Source organism: Parasteatoda tepidariorum, chromosome 5 (genome assembly GCF_043381705.1).
Source record: "Parasteatoda tepidariorum isolate YZ-2023 chromosome 5, CAS_Ptep_4.0, whole genome shotgun sequence".
Classification (NCBI taxonomy): Eukaryota; Metazoa; Arthropoda; class Arachnida; order Araneae; family Theridiidae; genus Parasteatoda; species Parasteatoda tepidariorum.
Genome location: NC_092208.1, coordinates 84726205 through 84743611, shown reverse-complemented (window position 1 = coordinate 84743611; position 17407 = coordinate 84726205). Strand labels below are relative to the sequence as shown.

At 30.4% G+C, this 17407-nt stretch overlaps 1 protein-coding gene across 12 annotated transcripts in view; it reads right to left on the bottom strand.

Annotated features, from left to right (window-relative positions):
* Positions 1 to 17407, bottom strand: part of LOC110281931 (Brefeldin-resistant Arf-GEF family protein schizo) — a 220295-nt gene that overhangs the window by 9049 nt on the left and 193839 nt on the right. For 8 of the 12 annotated variants that reach the window (XM_043046170.2, XM_071180701.1, XM_043046168.2 and 5 more), the window contains exons 2-8: positions 4992 to 5207; positions 3575 to 4349; positions 2585 to 2932; positions 1996 to 2190; positions 1536 to 1753; positions 610 to 691; positions 299 to 506 (exon numbers count right to left, since the gene is read on the bottom strand). In XM_043046170.2, coding sequence (XP_042902104.1) covers positions 299 to 506; positions 610 to 691; positions 1536 to 1753; positions 1996 to 2190; positions 2585 to 2932; positions 3575 to 4349; positions 4992 to 5207 — 2042 coding nt within the window. Of the gene's footprint in view, positions 1 to 298; positions 507 to 609; positions 692 to 1535; positions 1754 to 1995; positions 2191 to 2584; positions 2933 to 3574; positions 4350 to 4991; positions 5208 to 5752; positions 6126 to 11579; positions 11817 to 13344; positions 13446 to 17407 lie in introns of those variants that run through there. The other 4 variants (XM_043046174.2, XM_071180703.1, XM_043046172.2 and 1 more) reach the window with 3 other exon arrangements.

Genomic DNA, 17407 nt, shown 5'->3' with positions numbered 1-17407 from the left:
TTTGTGACAATAACAGATCTAAACACAACTAAAAATCAAAAAACGAAAACAGCATGCCATTCCCATTATATAGATTGCGCTGGTATAAAACTGATAATTATTTTATAGTGACATAGTCAAATTTTAGTAATCCCAGATCAATAAACCTACATTAAATTTAAGATCAGGGTAACCAATTCATTCAAAATAATTTTTAAAAAAAGAACCGCTGATAATGTAAAAAATAATTACCTAAAAAAGAATCAAGCTAGAAAAAAAAAAAACATTTGTTCATAAATTTAGAAAGTATGATACTTACATCTAAGATTTCTGATAAACTCTTCTATTTTCATACGCTTTTCTGCTTTCATGTTAGGGGTGTGGAGGTCTGTGTTCAGCATAATGATTGCAAAAGCCAGCACAAACACTGTATCAGCATTATGAAACTTGGAAGCAATGTCATGGTTACAGTCAATATACCTGTGACTAAATACTTCAACTAGTCTTTCTATTTTTTGTGCTTCCCCCTGCAAAGTAACAAATAAGGTTAGAATAATATAAAAAAAGAAAATATATATGGTAAAAATAATATTTAAAATGATTAAAAAAGTAAAAAGATGTAAAACTTACAGGCATTCTGAAAAATGTTTGAAATTTCCTAAGTGCAACATCAACTTGCATGCCTGCCAAGTCCAATTCTTGAACAAAACATCTAGAAAAAAATAGAAACATAAATATTTTGGGGACAAGTATAAAACATATGAAGATACTAGAAAAATGAAGGCCCATAAAAGTCTTAGTTTATGTAAGATTTTTAAAATGAGTAGAAAAACCATTAGTTTAATCAATTTTAAAATAAAATTCCATCTGGGAAAAACATATATGTGATAACAATGTATTAGGAATACTGAAATTTCAGAACAAGAATATTTTTCATAACAAATGATTAACAAATGATAACAAATATTGAATTCAAACAAGTAAAAATAAAAATTTTAATTGTTTGAACTTAATATTTTTTAAACAAATTAAAATAAAAATAATAACAGCAATTGATAAACTAACATAAAATTTTTATACCTTAATCAATTAAGTATAATACAATATTTATCAAAATTAAAGCTTAAATTTTTTTAAAAAATCTATTTTGCAGAAGAAAACAATGCTTTTTTTCTCCCTAAATAAATTTTTATCAATTAACAATACATGTCATTATTGATATTAATTTAAAATCAAGATTTATATATTTAAAAATATTTTAAGTTTCTTTAAAGAAATATAAAATAAAATTTAGATCAATCTAAGTTAAAAAAACATTAAGATTATTACAACATATACTACAGTTAAAATTTTATTTAGAATAAAGAATAATAATCCCATTAAAATGTTATATAAAAATTGAGAAAAAAAATTATTATATTTAAAATTTTGCAAGATAAAATTCTATTTAGAAATTTTTAACGGGAAATTATTTTAGAAAAACTAATTTCAACAGTATTTTAAAACAAGTTTTTCTAAGTTAAAGATAAATTAAATGGATAGGCATTTTTTCTTACTCAAGCACTGCCATATTGAATGAATTCTGCAAATTTCCTAGGTATTCTCCAATCATTTGTTTGCTGAGACCTTTTCTCGTCAACAGGAATCTGGCAACAGCTTGGGGAGAAGCCTCCAAGAATCCTCGTTGAATTAAGTAGCGAACTCCTCGTTCAGGTTTCTTATTAAATAGATTAAGACCCACTCTATATTGTCTCTTCCTCTGGATTTCTGTTAGCTGTTGGATGGGAGAAAAAAGCAATTTAAAAATACAAAGTTTTAAACTATCTGTTAAGACAACAGTTTAATGCTTAAGTTAGAATAGTTTTATACTTAAGTTAGTTACAGCTTACATAAAACATACATTTTTGAGTGCAATTATTTATTTGGTCATTTATAAGAGATTAACCACATTTAATTTCATTTAAGATATTTATAAGAGATAATTCTAAACAAATACAATAATAAAACAGTCCATACCTTATAAATAGTTGGTGTACCAGGTAAATCATGAGGCGTTCGAACATCAGGGTAATTATGTACATTGAAGGAATGACTCATATCAGCAGGTGGCGTATTGGAATAACCACCTCCACTATCCATACTGTCTTCACTATTTTCTGATATATTGCTTAGACGTTTGTCTTCCACGCTAATGGACTGTTCTGCTAAGACCTAATGCAATCAAAGATTTGATTTAGAATGACACATTGAACTGAAGTTTAGAACACACATAATATTACACATTTTTATACATCTTTACAGAGTAAAATGAGGGCCCTTTTCTCAGAGGTACCACCCAGCCCCCTTTTTTTATTCCTAAGGAAAATTCTATTTGTACAATACCCCTTAATATGATTTTCCACTATTGAAAAATATCCCTTAATATAATTTTCCACTATTGAAAACAATATCCCTTAATTTGATCAACCACTATTGAAAAATATCCCTTAATATAATTTTCCACTACAGAAAAATATCCCTTAATATGATTTTCCACTATTGAACAATATCCCTTAATATAATTTTCCACTAAGTTCTCAAAATAATAATAGTAATAATAACTCACTAGAGATTTTCTTTTCCAGACTGGAGAAGCTTCTACAGTTTTATTAGAAGATTTACAGGTAGACTGTTGACTATTTTCAGATATCACATCTACAGATTCAGAACTGTCATCTCTGCCGGGTATAGAGGACGTTCTTTTAGGAACCTGGGGTGGCACCTTCTTCTGTTCTACTACTACTACTCTAGGACTCACTCGTCTGCTGAGAGCCACATCACTTGCCCTCACAGCGTTCCTTTGTAAAACATTAGATGTTGCCATTTTGGAAGGACTAATTTGAAGAGAATGTCTAGTGGATGAACCACGAAGCAGATTGGAGTCTGCTTCATTTGGATCTATATCTACACTTAGCTAGAAAGAAAAAAAAATAACAAAAATCAATAAAAATGTCAATTTTAAGAAAAATTTAAAAAAGGAGTAGAAAGTTTATAATAGTGAAAAAATAATGACATTGGTCATTAAAATAATAATAATGTACATCTCTAACATTGCAGATAGCTGCAAAATTTTTAATACTTTAATATAAATTGCAATATTTGATTTAAATTTATTTTAAATCATGAATTAGTACAGTCGAAAAAAAGTAATTTAACAATAATTGCAGAAGACTTTTCAATGACAGTAAGAACTAAATTTAAACATGATAAAATAATATAGGAAAGGTATATTCCATAATTTTTAAAACTTTACAGTAGTATGTTTTACGAAGTAGAATTAAATAAAAAATCAGAAGTAAAAAGTTGCAACAAATTTATTAAGAGGAAAAGATATATTTTTGTTCCGACCTTTTTTTTAAGCATAGATCGATTACTAAATTTAGTAAAAAATGAATTAAGTACAGCTAAAAGTTCCCTGCCCTGTAAAAAAATACTAATTTCATCAAAAATTTTGATATCTGTAAACGTATAAAAATCCTAAAACTAGTATTTTTAATAACATAAATAGTACTTTGAATAACTTAAACAATAATAGAAAGTAAGAGATCTTTCTTACTGAACCGAGTGCACTATCTTCGGATGACACAGAATCTCTCATCGGTTGGAAGTTATCTGAATGCTGAACTTTAATACTTGGACTAGAATGAACATAAACTGTAGTCTGATTAGGTGAACAATGAGTTCTTTGAGAATTAGCACTAGGTATTGCAGTCCATGCCGGATGACGCGGGAATGACGGAGGGGAACGGGAAGATTGGTACGCATCCTGATAATATGCACTATTCAGGTGCGGTACCTGCTTACCCATGTACTGATCGTAAGTGTCTTTGTTATTGTAATCGTTCACATAAGGTCCTTGTCCATATGCTTCTTGGAATTTGATTCTCCTCTCCCTGAAGCTCTGCGTGCGACAGGGTTTGGCATACCTAGAACAGTCCTCGGAATCTAGAGTTTCATTCAGTTCGCGATACAGTGCATTGTAATGAGATTGCATGAGTGCATCGGAATTGATATTGGTGTGAAAGTTATTGCAGAGTTTCAGTTCACCCTCGTAACACGCCTGGTGGTGTTGGAAGTGGGGATAGCGTGACACAGTGCCATTGCTGTTGTACACAATCCATTCTTTGTTTTCTAAGTCGAAGGTAGGGAACCTCCTAGACAGGCGTTTTTCGCCTTTGGAAGCGTTCGCAATGTCCTGAAATCGTTTCATGATGGTGTATTTTCTGAAGGCTCTTTGGATAGTTAGAGCTGCCTTTCGTGCACAGACTCCACCATATTTTCTTTCGAGCATTTCTACCTGCTTGTCGAGTAAGTCCTGAGAGAGCTCGTACCTGAAATAGACAATGAAATAAGGTAAGATGCTAGCTGCAAAGTATTTACATATATATTCTCTGCCCAAGGACAATGCATTTTTAAAAACTGACATTAACAATAATATTGTGCTTAGGAAAATAAAATAATTATCAACTGCCCATCAAAAAATGTGTTTAAGTTCAAAAAATTGGCATCCTTTGATTTCAGAACATAAGAAAAATCAAAGAAAATACAAAGTAAACACACTATATCTGAAGTGGCACCTGATAGGAAAAGAAAGAGAGGTCAATTCATATTACCTAACATTAAAGGAACCTTTTTGAATGGGCTAAATGAGAATATTTAAGTAGCACTTCACGTATCTAATTATAAAGGAAAATCAAACTAAAATCTTTTTAGAACGGATTAAAGTTAGACAACTATTTTTATGGAACTATGAGGTTAACTAAGGTTGTAAAGAGACATGGTTCTAGAAGTAGAACAATGAGCCAACTATCTTTTTTTCAAAATTCAGCGATTATTTAAGGTTATAATTAGACAGTCCTAGAAATAGGACAAAAGGTGGAACCAGCAATAATACATTTTCTTTAATATAAAGTACTACTTTATAGAATACTGAGATTTACCTATATCTAGTAAAAGCACAATGTTATACTTACTGGCTATTATGAAGACGTGATCTTTTGAGTGCATCATCATCGACACGGCGCACCGGTGTCTTCTTGCTGGAAACATTTCCACTCACAGATCTTTGTCTGGCGCGTCCAAGTTGCGAAGAAGCAAAGTTGCTGTTGCTTTCCACAGAATAAGAACGGAGTTGTTTCAATGGCGGACCAGGTCCACAAGAAGCCCGCTCAACAGGCTTAAGGGAGGAACTGAAAATGGATAATGAAAATGATTATTATCATTTTATTTAAATTCAAATTTCCAAAATGTAATTAATGTATTCAAGATTCCATAGTTTAGAATATTTAATAAGTAGTATTTCATTTATTCATAATGTAGCACAAGCAAACTTTAAAAAATTATTTTGACAAATTATATGCTGTAGATTCAAAAACTCCATTAATATGATTGTAACTTTTTAAGCTGACCTCTATGATCAAGCAGCAAATTAGTAAAAAACAATTGCACCAATGCATAATCTGTTTATAAGTTGACCACCTGCTTAAGTAGATTACCAAATCGGTGCAAACCAAAATTAGCAACATCCCATTGTAACAAATTAGACATAAAAAACTTGTAATTTAACTTAAAATAAAGAATTAGATAAAAACTAATTATTTAATTTATCTTAGTAATTATCACAAATATTTTGTTTCATTAGGAATTCAAGCATACAAATAGAAAATAAAAAAAAAACGCACAAAATTATTCTTAACAATTTTTACAAGAAAGTAAATATCTTTTAAAAACTTACAAGAAATTGCGCATTTTTAGCTTCATGGGTTATAATTATTCGCAACAATCCAATTTTAGTGCAAGTAAATCTAGAATTAGATATACTATTGCTAAAGAAAGAATTAATTCGAGAAAGTTTAAATGAGGAAAGAACGGGTCCTGACGTCAAGTCGGCTAGAATTGTTACGTCACAGACATTTCCCTTAGAAACAACATGCTTAGGAGTATAATGATACTGCATTTTTCCTTTTCGATTTCAAAATAATCCTATTATCGTTTGCAATACTTTCATTTCAAGCAATAATAGTCGTTTTCTTACCATTTTGGAAAGATTAAACTAAATAAATTACTTTTTATGCAATACTAACCGCATGGGGCCATCAAAAATATTCAACGGATTTTGTTATTTTTGAATTGAAGACAAATTTTAATCAATGAATCATTCGGAAGTCGTTACAAAGCGACTTCCTAAGCTGCCTTTAAAAAACAGGATGTTCAATAAGCCGGATATAAATAAAATACTATTTCATTCATCAAATCAGATATTCTTTAAAGACCGGAGAAGACGAAGAACTAAACTACATTCCATTTTGTTATCAATATGTTAAAATTATTAGTTTATTAACTAACGAATTTAAATAAGCATTTAAAAACTATACAAAAAAAAATTTGTTTATAGGTGCAATTCGTCATGGAGACAAATGATAAATTAAGAGAGCATAATAAATTACGAACACAATTCACAGCAACCGCGATGGCAAAGTGGTTTTAGCAATGAGCTGTCATTTTGAAGTTCTAGATTTTGCCTTTAATTAATCTAGCATTAGATTGATATCTGGGCCAAGCTTGTCAGGAAAGTAAAGGTGGCCAAAGCGCAATTTTAACCACATTACTGCTACCAGGCCGTTTGTCACGAAATTGTGAAGACTTAACCTTCAAAACCTTTTCGGCCGACAACTGATTGTTGGCATTTCATAATCTTACATTTAATTAATAACATTAACAAAATTAAAGAAACTTTAATGCAAATAAATAAGATACATAAAAAAATGTACGTGTATTTTTTAAAAAAAATTTATAAGTGTTTATCCTTTTATAAAAAAAATAAAGAATAAAATCAAAACAATGACAAATATAGTTAACGAATATGATGAATTCGAAACAACTTAGGACTTGCTAGGAGAAAAAAGTTTAGTTTCAATTTTCCAAATATATGTTCTTGTAACCAACAATACGATGAGTATGTATTATTTTATAACTAAGACTAATCTAATCTGACTAGTAGTATCTTACAGTATTCACGTGATATCTTATAAATTAATACATTTGTTTGTATGCAAAAATCATGAATCAGTGCTTTATTATCTTCTATTGATCGCAAAGGTCATAGATACTTGACTACATTAAATTACTTGTAAAACTGAAAAAAATATGCCAAATAAATGAAAATAAATACAAAAAAAAAACTATTTTTATTCCAGTGGAGGAAAAAAATTACGCAACAAATTACACAAGTGGAAGTTAACGCCAGTGATAAACTTAAGATACGCCAATAAAAAAAAAATGACCGCATCCTAAAAAACAATGCCTTTTTCAACGGGGTTACAAAAAATAATGCCCAGCGTTACAAAAACCATCATTTTACAAATTATGATCAGCCATGGTTGGAAAGTAATAAATAATAAAAACTGACCTCAGAGATGGTATTAACTGAACCAGAACGCCGACGCAAATCATAAAGAAATATACGATCGCCAAAGCTCGTTAGATAAAACAAAACAGCAGCTAGACAAGCAGAGGTACAATAGAGAAAGTTAGCCAGGCATGAAAAGTACTGGAAATTCCTTTATTAGCAAAGGGATTTTCACCTAACATGTTGATGATTCTCTGAAGGAATTTCATTCAGGCGACTCCCCCTGAATAGTTATAAGGATAATTATATTTCTACATGGAAAAGATCCGGTAGAAAATTAGATTTAAGTTTACACAAATCTCAGTTTTCATCAGTTTTTAAAGGGGAACAGGTTTCTAGACAAAATACACGAGAACACGCGTTATTTGTATTGTTTTGATAATGCTGGTGTTGAAGTAATAAGTTTCATTTATTAGCACTCTAGTCTCAACATTGATAGTTAAGAGTAATTGATGTGCTGAGATAGCGAAATATTGCTGCATTTAAATTATTTTACAAAATCATCTTTCGATAGAGACATAATAATTAAAATAAAACAAATTCCATCTTTAAGAATGGGCAAACGGTTTAAGTATTTAAATCTAACTTATTCAATAATTATAAAGCATATTTTTAACTAAAAAATTATTAAATCAGAACCAATTCTACGATGTAAAAATTAATGACTATCTTATTCAATATTTACTTTTGTATCTAAAGATGAGTTAAATTAGTCATAGATGATAATTGGAAAGATATAACTTAGAGTATGCATGTGACTAATTTTTAGATTTAAAAGTAAATAGATTTCGAAGAATGGTACTCTTCAAATATTGTGTAGGCAGCCAAACGGGAGGGGGTTATAATTTTCTGATTTTGTAAGAAGGGGAAGGAGAGGTATAATAAATACTTATACGTAAGACTTTAAAATCCATTAGTTATTCAAATTTTCTTAAAATGAGAAGAAAAAAAATAAAATTTGAATAGAAAGATTGGGAATAAAACTTAAAAATCAGGGAAAGCTCTTTGAAAAGAGTTACAGACGTCAAGAGTTATTACCACAGAAGGAAAACGCCAAAATAAATCTAAAGAATATTTTACACAAAATTTTGCAATATGAATTAAAACGCAGATTCTATTTTATGCAAACATATATTCTATTTGAATTTAATGAAAGAAGAAGAAAAAAAAAAGTCTAGAAATACATAAATCACCAAAGAATTCCAGAAATTTTAACACAGCTACAGTCTTAGTATAAACACGCAAAACAATTGAAAATAAAATTCCAAAACAATTTAAAGGAAACATCTATATCTTCCTTATTTTACATAAATGCCCCAAAATTTAAACTTCTGTCAGCTAAATAATAGTAGAGATATACGTTAATGGCCTGACACAAGGTAAAAAATTTAAAAGGATTGCAAGCAATTATTTATAATGACAAAGAAGCATTACTTAAATATTATCCTTTTCGCAATATCATGAACATTATTTAGTTGAAAAAAAAATCCCAACAATAACTTAAAATAATACATTCTTTTGAAGTTGCAAAAGTAGGTGTTCAAAACCCATCCATAAGGAACAAGAAAAGCGGGAAGTTATGGAAAAAGTGCGTCACTAGCCGTTGGCCATCTTTAATGAGTCCAAAGAAGTTGTATAATAATGCGGCACATCGAATGACAAAGAAGGCCTAAAGCGTGAAAATGGCATTTTTACTTTCTTTTCAAATCCGCCTCATTGTGTTGCCCACAGATGAACTTTAAAAGAAATTGTGGGAGGGATTCGTTAGCTTAAGGAATGGGAGAAAGAAAAATAATATATATATATAGATGAGAAAAAGATTTTCAGGGTTTTTGCCGTACAAATAGAGAGGATAAACTATTATGATGAAAATCATTTTAATGTTTTTCTTACAAAAAATTTCCTCTTAAATAAATCTAACCTTTTACCCGGATTCCCTAACCCTATTTTTGTTAAATGCGAATTTTATTGCCGTTAAAAGGATCTAGTATTTTCTAAAATCGGACAAAGCATCTATCAAAAAAAAGACTCAAGCGCTCGCAGTCTGTTATTAAATCTTGATGAAACGTTTATAGTCAAAACCCATAAGCATTTCATTTCAGAAGGTAGTACTCTCTTATAGATTTCTTATCGGAAAGATAAACACATCGTAAAAGCCTGAAATTCACCATACGTTCCATATGGTTATAATTACATAGGACGTATAGATAGATGACCCTGAACAGAATATAACAATGATAAGATAGTTTCATTCGAAATCTAATAGCAAAGATCTTTACACTCTAACTAAAGGTATATTACGTTGAAATTCAAAGCAATTTGTAAATAAAACACATAATCAAAACTGGCTCAGAATTAAGAAACGATTGAAATAAATCATATATAATTAATTACAAAAGCAAAATTAGTTATTGTATGTTGAAATCGAACAAAATCAAGCAAAACGAATTGGAAAATATAGAATTGTACCATAATCTGACAATTTGTACCATAATTAATCATAATTTTCGTGACATTATATATATTCAATGGCCCTTTATCTATCTAGTCATTATCTATTATAACAATAAAATATATTTGGATTTAGAATATGATTATTTAAATGCTGATATCACGATTACTGGAAAATTAATAGCTAACCAATTTTTTAAACGAAAACTTTTTAGAAAAATTTATGTAATTTTCACGTACTGCTTGCTGTATCATTAAAATAATTTTATTTATAGAAAACAAATACTTAATCGAGAAGTGTTGCTAACAAAATATAGATATTTAAATTCTTTTGCGATATTTCACATAACCTGCATGGATTTTGAGCCGGTTCACATTATTGACCTACTTTAGCGACACTAAAAATAGGAAGTAAAAAAGGTATCTTTGTTTTGATATTGTAAAAAAACACCCTGCTTTTGAATTTATTTGTAGCTTTACTGAAAAAAGGATGGGAGAAAGAACAATTTCATTCTAAAGGGCGTAGGAGAGGAGGGGATAGAAAAAAACTAGCACTTATTTCCGCATTACATATTTTAACCCTCCACGTAGAAAAAAAACTAAGAAATTATAAACAAAATATATTTTCCTTAAAATTATTTTTATGCATCGAATTTTTTATGAATTAAATTCGAAATTAAGAATAAAAGGCAGAAATTCAATAAGCACTTGCAAAAATTGACAATGAATGTGCGGGAATATTTAGTGTAAATCTGAGAATAAGTTTAAATATTAGGATGCAGCGTCAGCTATTGCAGGTGTAACGTTAATTATTAATGCTACAAAGCGTTGTTAGTAGTTACAATTAAAACACAACAATAATGCATGTTCAAATAAAGAAAATAATTACAAACAAAATATTGAATTATCGTCGATCAACAATTAAAAATTCGATTTAAAAAATAGCGATCTTAAAAAATGGCGCCTTTCAAAATAGAAATGATAGAAAGTGGGCAAATTATATTTAAGTGTTCTAAAAGTAACAAACATAGCTTAATAGCAAAATATAGTAGCTAAAATCTAACTGGATAAAATTTAAAATTTCTTAATTACTAAATTATTTCTAATCTAAAATATAAAAATGTAATTTAACACTAGTGGATGTTACAAATAACAATTCTCATAACATTCTCACATCATAATCGCTTTTTCTTATGTTATATATAACTGTAAAACTTACTTCATGCCAGAGAAAGATCGAAACCGTTTAAGAGTAATTCCAGAACAATTCTAAATTTTAATTTTATGCAGTTTCTTTTTCTCTAAATATGAATAAAATTATTTTTGATGTGTTCACATTTAGTATTTAGAATTTAAGGCATAAATACATATTAAAAGAATATTCTTTTAACAAATATAGTCATTATAACCGTGGAGTCAACCGGAAGCAAACGATTTTTAAAAAAAATTACACATTTTAGAAATCGTTTTCTCATTTGTCAAAATCTTCGTACTTAAGTAAAGTAAACATTGAAACAATATGAGGGATTAAGTTCAGCCGCATGAGTTTAAAAACGGTGAAATATTAGAAGATGACATTTCGTGTAGAAAATGTCAATTGTAAATATTTATTCTGAGATACAGATAGAATGACATCAATATGAGATTCGGTCAAATACGAATCAGAAGAACAAATATTATCTTAGAACACTTTCTCACTTACCCGCACATGAAGCCAGACAAACAGATAAGCATCTGGAACAGTAGGCGCAATATCCAAAATTACTATAAAATGCACCCAATAAATATCTCAACACAACATCACACGTGAGGCCATCTAAAAATATCCAGAACGACAACACAGGGAAGGTGCTTTCACCCCAACAACTCGAAACACAACTACAACTTTGCTGCAAATTTCAAAACAGGGACCTACGGAACAGATGTTCCGAGTAAAGCCGGCTTGTCACTTTTGTGTAAGGGATGCTAGCCAATGAGGGATCGGTTCAGCGTGTCGATGCGGTCCAATAAGGATGTAAAGATAGAGCCAGGTGTAGAGCGCGAGTTGCGATTATTACTTTTTAAATTTTTTTTACACCATCATGGAATGTCTTTTTTATATAAATGTACCTGCAACTTATGCCGCAATGCTTTTTTTTTTCTTCAAAAAGTTACTGGAAAATTATTTTTAGGGACTCTGAGCAACAGTTGCTTCGCAGGGTAAATTTTAAAAGGATTTTACGTATTTGCTATACACTAAAAGGATTAATTTCGAACATTTTTGTGAATGCACAAGAAAAATTAACTTTTTTACCACTTTTATCTTTAAAATTACAATAAAACCAAAGTACTGAAACACTGCGTTATTGATACAAGAAATGTATATTCCATCACAATGTTTGAGTAAGGTTATGGGGTGGAAACTTTTTTAGACTTAATATTTAAAAATTGTATCAGTCTATATAAATTATAATTAACATAAAAAAATTTCGGAAACAGAATTAGTTTGATAAGCAACGCTAGCACAATATTAAAATAAAATGAATACAACAGCAAAGGAAATACAGTTATTGTAGAAATAGTTGTCTTATAGCATTGACATTCAAGTATTTATAAACAATTGTTTAAGAAGAATCTTGCGTATCTGCAGTTCCCTAAAATTTGCAATGCAGAAATCCTTAGAAAAGCGAAACAGAAACAGATTGATCCAAATTATGAACCAATTTTTAATTGTATTTACAATATAAAATTTATAGAAATTGTTTAATTAATATTCATTATTCTTATTGAGAAATAAAATTTTTAATGCAGAAATCCGTAGAAAAGCAAAACAGAAACCGATTGATCTAAATTATTAACCAATTTTTTATTATATTTACAACATGAAATTTGTAGAAACTGTTTAATTAAGTATATTCATTGTTCTTATAGAGAAATTTATGAAGAAAAATATACACATATTTAGATTTTACAATCCTAAGGGNCAATTTTTAATTGTATTTACAATATGAAATTTATAGAAATTGTTTAATTAATATTCATTATTCTTATTGAAAAATAAAATTTTTAATGCAGAAAATTTTAGAAAAACAAAACAGAAACGACTGATCTAAATTATGAACCAATTTTTAATGGTATTTACAATATGAAATTTATAGAAATTGTTTAATTAATATTCATTCTTCTTATTGAGAAATAAAATTTTTAATGCAGAAATCCGTAGAAAAGCAAAACAGAAACCGATTGATCTAAATTATTAACCAATTTTTTATTATATTTACAACATGAAATTTGTAGAAACTGTTTAATTAAGTATATTCATTGTTCTTATAGAGAAATTTATGAAGAAAAATATACACATATTTAGATTTTACAATCCTAAGGGATTTTTTCCGCTTGCTATTGCTACCTGATCAAAACATATTTTAAAAATGATTAAACCATTAAAATAAATAAAAGAACGATTAAAAAAAAATAATAAAACTTACGGAAGAATATTCTTCAAAAATCTCTTCACCTTTTTCTTCAAAAGAAGATTCAGTTTAAAAACATTCATTTTAAAATTCTTATGATTTACACACGCGTCTTTTTTATTTTTTATCATGGTCTTAAAAGATGGCTGAGGTTATTGCTCTAAGGGTAGAAAATTCTCAAAACAGACAATAACAAAAATTATAATAGATCAAAAATGTTCTAGAATCTTATCAATCCTTGAATTACCAACCAATCCTTTTCCAGCCAATTTTAGGGGGAAAAAAAGGATATAGAACACCTGTGGGAAAAACATGACTCACTGGTCCCTAAATGGAATTAATTAGTGGTCCAAAGAACTGTCAACTAGATACCACTGAAATTGATGCATTTTTAGCCCATGGTCAGGGAACTCCTATTACTTGGAGACATATGGGGAAGATTAGAACAGAAAGGGGAACATATTGTGCATTTTGGAGGGACGTTCACACGTGTGCAGCAGAAAACTATCGAACAGAAGGAGGAGGAGAAGAAGTCATGTATCATTAAAGGGGTGTCCATCTCTCTCAGAAATCTCGAGGTGGGTGGTAATGGAAAAAGGGGAGTTTTGTTATCAGGCAGAAAAGATAGGAGGTAACGATAACAAGCTACTTAAACATATAATTATTTTTAACTCAAATATACTTTGAAAAGCGTTATATAATTTATATTAAAAAACATTCCAACTAAAATTTAAGTGACACCTAGAGTTATGCTGTATTCAACTACTTAAAGATTCTCCATAATTCAGAAAACATTTTTCCTAGAGCTAGCAAGGGTAACGTACTTATATTTTAATAAATAAGAATTATGATAATTTCGCCCATCACTACGCAAGAAAAATTTAAACATATTCATATAAAGTCATATAAACGAATGCTTACGATCTTAAATTTTAATAACTTTTTGTTAAAAGATCTGTTGGTTTCAAAAAGAATGCTTTAGTTCACTATCAGAGAAAAAAAAAAAAAAAAATTCGAAACACCCTCAAATAGTTGGAGTCTCTGGTAAAGTATAAAATTTTTAAGTGTCAAATATTCGGAGTGCAGCAAGTTTAAATTCAAATTTACGTTGCACGAAGTGCAAAACATCAGACTTTTAGTGCCAAATATTCGTATCAGATGCCTGACAAGCTGAAATTTATTTTATATCTTATAACCACCGTTGAACAGCCGACTCAATTTTGAGTTTACGGCTACCAATGTTAAACGACGCTGCTTTCTAATTTTGAACTCAATCCAGAAGACAAGGGAACTCCAAGATCAAGTATTGGGAGAAACCTTGCCTTCGAAGAGGACTTTTTGATGGAGCTAGCCGGGATTTGTGTTACTTGGAGATTAAAAGCACAAAAACCTTTCACGGTTAGACTGACGGGGACTAACACATGATCAGTCTACCACTGAGGGTATTTTACGTCAGCACTGTGGTCGGTGCGAGCCGGGTGCAGAATTTGTATCGACTAGCCATAGCTGGGATTCGAATCCGGTTAACCTCATTGGGAGGCGAGCGCTTTATCCTCTGAGCCACCACGACTCGCCATGTTGAATTTGCCACAGTATTAAACTAAAACGCATGACATATTTTCCTGAAAGTAGCAACCCATTTTTATTCTATTTCAAATAATTACAATAATCGCATAATTTAGCATCTGCATCCTATAAATGGGAAGTATTTATAGTGCAAAATATATTTTTTACAGGGCAAAATAATCATTAAGCGATTTTTTTTAGTGCCACATATTTCTAATATTGCAAACTTTGTTCTTAAGTTAAATGAAATTAAACAAAGGAAAAATTCTTTTTTTTCCTTTTTCGTGCAAAATATTTTTTGTTGTTGTTGATGTGATCATAACAAAGAACAAATACTTACAATTTTCTATTTCATTATTATTTTTATCTTTCCCAACGATATTAATTCATACTTTGATGACAGTCCTTTGCGTAATTTAGAAAATCGAGTAACATCTAATGATGAATAAAAACAGGTAAATCGAAAGTTCGCAACAGGCATTCTTTGGCTTTACCACCTGCCTATATCCTTGTGCAAGCAGCACTTCAGGAGGGGTGTAGTGCAGCACGCGTCAGGCGGCACGCCAGGTGTCCGTACGTCGTCTGCTAGAATTTTTATTTTGCTTTATTTCGTATTAAAAGCCAGGGCACAAGTTCTTAGCCTCAGGGCATAAAAGATATTAAAAAGCCGAGCAAGGCAGAACTTAGAAAGCAGCAGCTGGTTTCTTTTGAGGTCAAGAAAGGTCCACGCCAGATACATTTTTTAAATGATTGAAACGGTGACTTTCCAAAACAAGTCTTGAAATGTAAATAAACAAAAGAATATATTAAAAATAAAATATTAAAAAAAAATACACGCATATACAAAGAAATAAAACTGGAAGAAATAAAACTGGAAGAAATAAATAGATTGAGATGTTCTTCTTTGTTAAATTGAAAGTAATCATTCTTAGTTTAAGTGAATCGCTGTCATCGAAGAATAACACAATACTTTTACATTTAAAGTAAAAATAAAGAGAATGGATCTAAACATTTAAGAAAAGGTTTATATACCTTTGCTTTATATTTCTGCCTTCCTTCATTTACATTTTCGTTTGGTAGCTGCCATACTTTACTTTCCAATGAGGTGAACCGGGTTCGAATCCCAACAATGGCTGGTCGATACGAATTCCGCACCCGGCTCACACCGATCACAGTGCTGACGTAAAAAATAACCTCATGGGTTGACGGATCATAGGTTAGAGTCCCCTTGCCATCAGCCTAACCGTGGGAGGTTTTCTTTTACATGTAACGCAAACGTTAGTTCCGTCAAAAAGTCCCCCCTAAGGCAAATTTCTCCCACCACTTGATCTAGGAGATCCCTTGTCTTCTGGATTGGGTTTAAAATTGCAAGGTTACGGAGTTTAATAATAGTAGTCGTAAACCCGAAAATTGGGTCGGTTGCTCAACGACGGCAGGGGTCTGTCCAGACATTTTGTGAAAGGTCCGTTTTTGTAAAATTGTGAAAAAATTACTCGTAGTTTGTGAATATAAAATAAGCGTTAAGTCACATTCTTTCAACTAGGGTCCGCTTTTGTGAATTTGTGCAAATAGGGTCCGTTATTGCAAAAAACTTTTTCAAGGAGTTTTTAAATTGCAAAGACATACAAGATTATGCTCAACACTGTAAATATATAATTTAAAAAAATTAAACTTTAAAAAATAAACAGCAATTGCAGCTACTAATTTAGCGATGCAAGATATAAATATTTGGTATTTAGCCTATACTGCTGAACGCAGAATATTTATTTCGGGCGAATAAAGGAAGAAGCGTCTGCCGAAGACAAAATTTAGTTCGTTTACATCTGTCTTTCTCCCCCTCCCCTTCCTGGGAAGGGTTTATTGGATTAACAAAACAATAATGAAGATAAACAAATTTGTGAAGGGTCCGATTAAAAGATAAAAACGGACCCTTCAGAAAATTTTTTAAGTTAAAATATTTTGCGAAGGATCCGTTTTTATGAAAAGATATTTTGTGAAGGGGATCCGTTAACGGACCCAAATTTCTTCTGAACAGAGCCCTGGACGGTCATAAAATAAAATACCTATATTTTGTTAGCACCATTAAAAATGAATAAATAAAATAAAAACTGCCCTTAAACTTGAGCAATTGCAAAAATAATTGAAAAGATAAACGTCGGTTAAAATAAAAAAAAATTAGTTCGTTGAAAATGTTAAACCTTTGAAAATGACTTAATTTCAGAGAGTTTAATAACAGCAACAAAGTGTTGGATATTTCATGGTGAAATGGACGTGGGTCATCACTCATGCGATACCCCCGACTTAAGTTCATTTGCCCCCATTTTAAGCGGATGGATTCATTAATTGTTTAGGACGAGTTGTTACACTCTCACACGGTCAGTTAATTGCCCAGCGATTTCGAAAACCCCCTGACGTGTGTAAATCACTCAATTCTAACAAAGAGATTCAATCAATATCAATTCTCCATAAGCAGGTAATCAAGTCGAAGCGCCACATGGTCTCAGGAGAGCTA